Source organism: Coloeus monedula, assembly GCF_965178545.1.
Source record: "Coloeus monedula genome assembly, chromosome: 2".
NCBI classification, from domain to species: Eukaryota; Metazoa; Chordata; class Aves; order Passeriformes; family Corvidae; genus Coloeus; species Coloeus monedula.
The window spans coordinates 39,231,953-39,240,876 of record NC_138782.1 but is presented as its reverse complement, the minus strand read 5'-3'; the positions used below and the strand labels follow the sequence as shown (position 1 = coordinate 39,240,876).

Genomic DNA, 8,924 nt, shown 5'->3' with positions numbered 1-8,924 from the left:
TTGCTTTATGATGTTTGTTTTGGTTTTTTAATACCTTATCTCAGCCTGAATAAAGGATGTTAGTAAAATTCTGGGAGATGGGCTGAGTGTATGTGCACATACACAGAGAAAGTAAGCGTGAATGACATTTGGCTTTCCCAATCCATTGAAATCACTACAACCTGAGCAAGAAGACTTTTAAAGGAAAACTCTTGCCTTGAATACAGCTGCTTAGTTTCTTCTTGCTTTTCTTCATGAAGAAAGAGCAACCTGTATTTGCCTAGTATTGATGTGGTGACCAGTCACAGGTTGGTGAAGGAGGTATTCTTGGCTTTTACCCAGAGATACCCGCTCTGAATCAGCGCTGTCCCACGGGCCAGCCCCTGCCATGTACACGCTGCACGGGATATCTCTGGACACTACACCTACTCCACAGGCCCTTAGCTATTCCTAGGAGGTCTCTGTAAGTTGTCTTCAACTTGTCCTCCTCCTGAACCTCCTCCTGTCCTCAGCCTGAACTTAGATCCTGTCCCCACAGGAGAAACTTCAGCTTAAAAATATCTCAAATCAGAAGGAAGCTACTGCTCATCAGTCTGCCCAGCCTCCTGTCTCACCCAGCTCTTGTTCCACTTCCCTGGGCTTAGGGAAAATGTGGTCATTTCTAAGACAGGTCTGAACTAAGCAGACCTGTGTAGCAGACTTGTGTAGCAGACTGGGGAAAAGAAGACCAGGAGTGGGGGAGATGCTTCATCACGAAGAAATGTTACATTTGCAGTAACAGCCATCCTTCACCATGGGATTGCCTTCATTTTGTGAGAGTTTGCTCTGAAAGGGCACATTAAGGCCTGTTTGGCCCTGGGATTTCCATTCCTGGCACTCCTGCTATACACTCAGGCCAAAAGAGCATGAATTGGTCCCAGGGTCGGGAGTATATAGATGCCAGCACTATACATAGGAGGGGAAAAGGGAAAGAAAAACCAGTCTGTGGGCTTGAAAATAGGGGAGGTGGAAGTAAATGAGATGCCAAAGGGAAGAATCATAGCATAGGAGATTGTGCAGGCTGAGGAGAGATTAACAGGTATTAGAAGAATGCAAAGGACATGAGAAAATTCAGATCAGTGTCAAGGTGAGCAGCAGGGAATGTTCTTAGCAAGGAGCATTCGGAAGTTGAACACAGGTGGCAAGGTATGAAAGGCAGGCAGACCTGAGAAGCTGTACAGGCAGCATGGAGGAAAAACCTTAAAATCCAGAAATGGGAAGAAGGTGCAAAGCATATGAACAAATATCTAAAATAATAATACTTTCCAAATCAGAAATAATGATTTTGTTTATCTTGATGTTAGAAAGCTGTGTATAAACTAAGCAATGGTAGTGTAAGAATAATTTTATTTAGTATTTTGGTAACACATTAATACATCTCAAAATGACCATAGAATTTAGCTTGCTAAATGACTGCATACATTCTAAATAGGTGCTACTAAATTTGAGTAACTTCACAGATTACATGAGACATTATGTGACCAACAGCTATACAGTGTGTAACCCCCTGACTGACACGAGCAGTGTGGAGGGATTTTGCACTAGTAGCCAATGCACAGTTAAAGCTTTTGGAAGAGTACAAAATTGCAAAAGCCGTTTTTTATTAAAATATGTATTGATGATCCTTGCATTAGGATAGCTATTCAGCCGTAAGTTACATACTTTATTCCTTTTAATAACAGTACTTACAAAGGTACAAGAAAAATTGTCTTGCTAGCATTTGATCTAATGTAGATCTCCATATGAAAATGCTGAGTATCTTATAAAGCTTTTCACAGGTATAGGCTAAGTTCTGGGGTATCACAGACTTGTACGTAATTCAGAAAAACGCCTGAGGTTACTCCATGTGTATGTAGCAGAAAGCTTTGTTTAGCTCTGAAAAGATGTTATAGATGCCAAATGAAGTCAGAGACTTTAAACAGGTACATTATGACTGTGTGGGGTTATAGAGCAGTGCTTGTAGGCTTGATTCAGATTTTTAAAATCAGTAGCAAAGCTTGTACTTAAGATTGGGATTGTGTTGTTAACCCAGCTCTTCCCAGAGTCAGTAGGAGCTCTGTCCCTGCTGCTAAGGTGATAAAGACTGGTCATCTATCGGAAGTCACAGTGCAAATCCTTACTTGCTTGGGCCTCAGCAGAGATACCTCACTTTGTAGCACTGTACCCTTATTTTTTTAGCACTACTAATACCTTGTTAAGTACTTGGCTGAGCACAGCAAGTCATGTGAGATACTCTCATGTCTGATGGATTTCATATGTAATTGAAGGTGATCTGCAGCTCCAAAGAAGTGCCTAACACTTTTCAAATCAGGCTGTTTGCTTTCTAGAGAAATATGGGGCTTTGTGTATACAAACATTAGCCGGAGGTTCAATGCCATGAAGTTTCATGTGTGTTTTACTTTAAAATAAGAGATGTTTTAAAAAAAATTTTATGAACTTTGCCTCGCAAATACTTTAAAAGTACTTTTTCTTCAGTTAATGTGTACTTTAATGTAACATGTAACATTACTTTTCCTTCTGAGACTTGGTTCCAAACAGATTGTACTGCAAGTACATAGTTGATTTTCAGATATACTATTTAACTCAACCTAACAGAATGATTAGTGAGTAGGGGTATTATTTGCTGTATGCTTTACTTGAGGCTTGTGGCATTCATGTTTTAATATAAACCCCCCAATCTCACTTCTAATTACCTTGGCCAGTGTGGATTTTACTGGACTTACCTACGTGCCTAGGAAAAACGATATTAACTCCTTCCTAGAGAAACATAAAGTTCAGCTGTACCTTTATAAATCTAATTCAAATACTTATTTTGTTCCTGAACATGCTAATGAACAGATTAGCATATGATTTGTATCACCCTTGCCATCTAGTCACATAGGAATTCTGATCTTTCAAAACTACGGAAAATTACTGTATTAGGACATTCTGTTCATTTTCATATAAAACATGAATTTTAGTTTCAAGCATGCTTACAGGCAAGACTTTTATTTTTTTAGGCATTTAGGTAAACATTTTGGAATGCTGAAGGCAAGACTTTACATTGTCATTTTACCAAAAATCATTTGAACACTTATTATTGAGGCATTAAAGTACATCCCAGCAGCCACAACACCAGAGCTGCCATGAGCCTGTGGCAGTTTCTAGTGAGTGAATTCAGAAGCAGGCTGTAGTGTTCTGAGCAACTGAGCAAAACAAATTTCTTTGTTTTTTAATAAGAGATTTCACTTGAGAATGTGGAGTCTCTGAAGACAAACTTAGAGTTAAGGCATAGTGCATGGTGACATGGAAAGGCTTGTAGAGACAGTTCCGGGAGATACTCCAACCAGTCAGTAGATAAAAAACACTTTACAATGGCAACTTTTGTGAACAAGCTAGAAAAGAAAAGGCTTACTTTCAAACTGCATATGTTTTATCATTTAATATCTTGTTCCCCTGGCTCTCCTGGAATTAAAAAGACAACTGAATTATACCTTGTACAGATTTTCTTCCTGCTTTTATAAGGTGTAATATTGGCTATGTACCAAAAATATCACCAGAACAAACTATGAGTTATATAAGTCTAAAAAGGGCAAGGGGGATTATCTTTAGATGCAAGGTTTATTGCTTAGGCATTTGCTGACAGCTGGCTTTCACTGGCTGCTTTCTCTGCTTGCAGTCTTTGGACAGCCTGATCGAGCAAATCCATAGTATCTCTAAGTGTAACATTCAAGGTGAATGGCTTAGGTTTAATGGTCAGCCCATAGGTAAAGTCCATTTTAGGGTCCTCATTTGGATTAGCAGTAAAATTGCACTGATGCACTAGTATGGAGGTAAAGAGAAAGAGCTGCACCTTGGATAACTCCTCTCCAATACACCGACGTTTTCCCAATGAGAAAATCATCACGCTACTGGTAAGATCTTTATTGATGAACCCATTCTCATCCAGGAATCTCGTTGGATCAAAATCTTCTGGGTTGGACCATTTTGCTGGGTCATGATTCACTGACCACTGATTTACAAAGATGACGGTGTCCTTGGGAATGAGGTAGCCCATGATGAAGGTGTTGGTGGTGGTGGCATGTGGGATAGTCACAGGCACAAAGCTGCTGAAACGCATGGATTCATACAGGAAAGCCATGATGTAGGGCAGGTGAGGCTGATCTTCAACACATGGCAGACGGTCTCTTCCAACAATCCTATCCACTTCTTCTTGCATTTTAGCCTGCACTTTTGGGTACCTGTCATTTAAAGCAAGATGTATGTACATACGTAATGCTTTCAAAGGATTTTTCTTACAAACAATCCTTGCTGTAAACATTTTTCACAGAACCTTACCCCTACCCTAAATAATGTAGGTCGAGCAAAGTTTAAATATATTGCAGGAATGCATAGACCTCAATTGAATTCTTTGAGAGAAAAATCCAAACTTCCCATGCACTAGTGTAATTTTAGATTTGCTCAGTTTTTACTTTAATATCCCATGTAACTGATTCTCAACATAAAAAATAACAATCACCTAAAGTGTGCTGAGACTGAATATTCTGATCCAATTTCAAAAATTAATTCTAAAACTAGAATTATTTGTCTCTTCTAAGTATTGGATTTTCCATGGGAACAAGAATTTGATTTTCCAACTCTGTACATGACTTTTAAAAGTTAGTATGGAGTTTTTTATCACCAGACATATTTCAAACATTTGAAAGCCTGTAGGTTTCTAAACTAGAAAAAAAAAATCTCAATTCTTAAATTGTCAGAATGGCTTTATGAACATCCCACTTTTAGTTTGAGAATGTATTTTCTAATTAATATCAAAATATGTTTTCTCTATAATGTATTTAAAGAAGATTGTCTTGAATGCTGGACAGTTTGAGAGACCACACAGTAACCAAACAAGATCAAAATGTTAATACATCTTGACATCTTTCGCTTGTCTAAAGACACACATTCTGCCAAGGAGCCTTCATTTGCTTTAAGTATTCAAGTTTGGCTTCTGCATCCTTGCTTTTTCCTCCTGCAGCAGACTCACATGTCAAATGCTGGGCAAACATGAGAAATGAGGAGAAACCCAAAAAGTTACGTGAACACTGGGGGTGTTAAATATTTGCCTGTTTTTTTCAAAATGCGACTGAGTAGATAATGTTTGCATAAGCTTACAAATTATGCAGGCGATGAAAGAGAAAGCCAAGATAGGCAAGAAAGACAGTGTAATGGCACCTTCTCTTAAACCACCTCCCCTCGCCGAGTTTCCCCGATGGACGGGCTGGTGCCAGGGCAGCGCTCCCGCCGGCTGCCCAAGGGGTCTGCCTTGCCCTGTCACGCAATGGCGAGGAAGGCACACACATCGGCAGCTTAGCATAATAGCGGGTTTGTAAACCGGTGCACGAACTCTTTATCGTGCTTAAGCAGTTGTTATCCTGTTCCTATGATCTCCTTGATCTTGACCTGCTAAAATCTGTTACTTTCAGGTTTTACTCTGCCTTTCTGCAGAGCCTCTCTTTATGCAACATAACCCGACCGCCTGAGTAGGGTGGGCTTGTGTCGGATTTTTTTTTTTTTTAAATATACTTTCTTATCTCTTTCTGGCAGGTTTCCCAGAGCTTCCGTGTTAGTTAATCGGAGGCCGCTGAGGTACTCGGCGCTGCACGGGCTGGCGCTGCCCGGTCCCGCAGACCCGCGACCCGACGGCGGGTCCCTGCCGGGGCCGCGCCCCCCGCTCTGCCCGGACCCCGAGCTCCATGCCATGGCTCGGGCCCGCTGCTCCCGCCGCGGGAGCCCTCCCAGCAGCGCCTTCGTCCGTGCGGCGCAATTTAAACGGGGCTCGCCTGTGGCTGGCGGGCGCTCGCACCCCGGGCGGGCTCGCGTGTCCCCCCCACCCCGGGCCGGTGGGGCGCCCCGGTGTGCTGCCGCCTCCGCCGGCACATACCTGATGAGGAAGATGAGGAGCCACTGCAGGGCGGTGGAGAGGGTGTCCTGGCTGGCGCCGAAGATGTCGGTGACAGTGGCGGGCACGTGCTCGAGCTGCAGCCACGGCTGCTCCCGCTGCAGGCGGATGAAGGCGTCCATCATGTCGCGGGGGGCGGCCCCGGGGCGCAAGCTGCGCTGGTGCTGCAGGAACTTGCCGCGGACAAAGCCGTAGAAGTCGCGGTTGAGGTCGCGGAAGGCGCGGTAGGCGGCGCGGATGGGGCTGGGGAAGCGCTGGAGCCAGGGTAGCGCGTCCACGAGGCTGCCGGCGCCCACGGCCCGCCCGAACTGCTCGTTGCGCCCCACGATCCGCAGGAACTCGCCGTCGCCGTGGCTGTAGCGGCGGCCGAAGCACAGGGCGCTCATCACGTTGGCCACGGCCACCACCAGGACGCGCGAGGGGTCGAGGAAGGCGCCGCCGGCGCTGCCGCGCACCAGCAGCGCCACCAGCGCCCGCGCCTCGCCCACCAGGTGCTGCTCGAGCAGGCGGCGGGTGGCGGGGCTGCCCGTGGAGAAGGCGCGCACCGTGGCGTGCGCCGCCCGCCGGTGCAGCTTCCAGAGCTCCGAGTATCCGCCGAAGGCCAGGCTGAGCCCGCCCGACACCAGCTGGAAGGACGGGAAGGGCGGGCGGCCGGCGAAGGCGGCCCCCTGGCGGACGAGGGCCTGGCGGATGGCGCGCTCCCCGTTCAGCACCACGACGGGCCAGCGCCCCAGGCGCAGCTGGAACACGGCGCCGTAGGTGCTGGCCAGCCGGGCGAAGGAGAGGTGCGGGGCGCTGCCCAGCTGCGCCGCGTTGCCGATCAGGGGCCAGGGGAAAGGACCCGGCGGCGCCCGTCGCTGGCCCTGCCGCCGGCGCTGCTGATGCTGCAGGAGGAGCTTGCCCAGGTGGATGGCGGCGAGCAGACAGAGGAGGAGCAGGAGGGAGCTTTGCAACGGGGGGATGCCGCCCAACGCTTCCCCGAGCTTCTCGAGGGCCATGCTGCAAGGGAAAGGGAAAAGTCAGTGGTCAGCGTCCCCACGGGGGAGGAACCTTCAGGTCCCGCGGGCAAGGGGAAGCCCGGACGGGGCGCGCTGGCGTGGCGGAGGTGAGCGCCGGCAGCTGTCCCAGCGCTCGGAGTCCGGGCAAGTCCTTGCTGTGTTCTCCTCGTGTGCCTAAAGTCCCCCGAATCCTGTGCAAAAGACAAGGGATAATGGATAATCCAGTGTCAAGTTCCTAATAAGAGATCGAAGTCGTATTTGGCGGGGGGGCCGCTGCTCTCTCTCCGCCGGTAGGGAAAGTTCTCAGCGAGAGCTCCAACAGGTCACGGCTGAGAGAGGCACAGAGGGAAGCAGGAGGATGCTCTCGCCTGATGAGCCTCCTGAGATGCAGGCACTCGCCGTGCGCCGGAGACAGGTTAATTCCACCGCTGCACATCGCTCCCCGCGGCAAAAAAAGCCCTTACGAGAAACAGGTTTCCCGCCCCACTGTCGGAATTTCGCGCTACTCTGGAGAAACCTCCGCAGGCGGCCGCGGAGCCCCCTCCGTCCCGAACCCTTCCCTCCTCCCCGCACCTTCGTGCCCGTCGAGGCATCGCAGGCTGGCGGTATGCCGCCCCTGCGGGGGATGCCTGGGGACTCGGCGTGGCAGTGCTGACTGGTCCCGCTTCCCATCCCCGTGCCCGGGGACCGCCCGCTCCTACCATTTACTCCAGCCTTTCACAAGCAGGGAGGGGAAGAAGGGGTGAAATAAGTGGCCACGGCGGGCTCCTGTAGCAGAACTGACCTGTTGCACGCTGCTTCCATCCGAGACCTTGGATAGGATGGAGAGGAGCTGTGCAGCCGGCGGCAGCTCTAATGAACAGCCGCGGAAGGAGAGCGGCGACGGCAGCGTTCAGATCCAAGGCTTTGGGAAACTCATTAGGAGCCCCGGTACCTGTCACCCGGAGCTTGCCAGGCCATGCGCAGGCAAATGCCAGTTGCACCCGATCCCAGCGCAGTTATCACCTTCCCAGCGCTTTAACCCTTCGGAGCTCGCCCCAAGGCAGCCACCTGCCCCGAGCAGCCCCGCGGACCGGGAGCGAGCGGGCTGCTGCTCCCCCTCCCTCTGTCTCTCCCTCCCACCCGCCTGCTGGGCTGCGGGGACGGGACGGGGCCAGCCCAGCCCGCCGCAGGGAGCGAAGGCGAGCGGCTCAGAGGGCGCGGAGAGGACGGCCCGCTGCTCTCAGGCTCAGCCGGCACCGGAGCCGCCACCTCTGGGCGCCTGGCATTGCCACTCCCGGCTTTAAACCCGCCGGCATCCCCGGTGCGCGGCGCGGTGCGGGCGGGACGCGGGCGGCCCCGCTGGCAAATCGCTGCTGCCTGGCCCGTCCCCTGGCTTGAGGGGTCGCACTTATTTGCCAGCTGCCCTTGGGCCCTCGCCAAGCGGAGCGGCTGAGCCGCGGATGCTTTTATGGCCGGGGCCAAAAGTTTTAGCGGAGGAGGTGCCGGGAGGGGAGAGGGGTGGCGGGCGGGCTCGCAGCTCTCGCTGTCGGGAGGCGAAGTCTCGCCTGCATCTTAGGGGTTGAGGAAGCCGAAGAGCTTCCCCTCCTCCGCCTGTCGCCTCCCCGTTGCGTGCGGAGTTAGCATTGCGTGAGCCGGGGCTGGAAAGCCTCCAGCCATCTCCTCCCCGGGCCCCTACCCCTCCTCGCAATACCTGACGCCCGCTCCGGGGAGAAGGAGGCTGGGAAGCGCTGGGCAGCTCGCACCCCGGCCGGCTCCGGTGCCCTCCGGCCTCGCCTCCGCCCTCCGCTCGCTTCTCTCCCGCTTACGGCGCCTTTTTACTCCTAAATCTGGCGCCTCCGCCCGCACCGGGAGAGCTGGCGAGAGGCGTGTGGGTACGGCGCTCCAAGCCCCCCCGGGCTTTCCGGCTCCCCCGGGGAGCCGGGACTGCGAAACCCTCAGATATGGAGGAAATCGTTCCCCAAGAAAACAGAATGCCTTTGCTT

At 50.8% G+C, this 8,924-nt stretch overlaps 1 protein-coding gene across 1 annotated transcript; it reads right to left on the bottom strand.

Moving 5' to 3' along the window:
- Positions 1-1,988: 1,988 nt before the first annotated feature.
- Positions 1,989-7,830, bottom strand: CYP1B1 (cytochrome P450 family 1 subfamily B member 1). The gene is made up of 3 exons (XM_082277132.1): positions 7,724-7,830; positions 5,924-6,940; positions 1,989-4,238 (listed from the first exon to the last, which is right to left on the bottom strand). Exons 1-3 carry the CDS (start codon positions 7,741-7,743, stop codon positions 3,626-3,628), a joined length of 1,650 nt encoding a protein of 549 aa, XP_082133258.1. The 5' UTR covers positions 7,744-7,830; the 3' UTR covers positions 1,989-3,625.
- Between the last annotated feature and the right edge of the window lie 1,094 nt (positions 7,831-8,924).

Excerpts from the sequence above, each read along its gene's own strand:
- CYP1B1 (XM_082277132.1), bottom strand. The coding sequence starts at position 7,743 with ATGGAAGCAGCGTGCAACAG. Across the intron at positions 6,941-7,723 it reads ATGGAAGCAGCGTGCAACAG|CATGGCCCTCGAGAAGCTCG; the intron begins GTCAGTTCTGCT and ends TTTCCCTTGCAG. Across the intron at positions 4,239-5,923 it reads CTCCTCATCTTCCTCATCAG|GTACCCAAAAGTGCAGGCTA; the intron begins GTATGTGCCGGC and ends TTTAAATGACAG.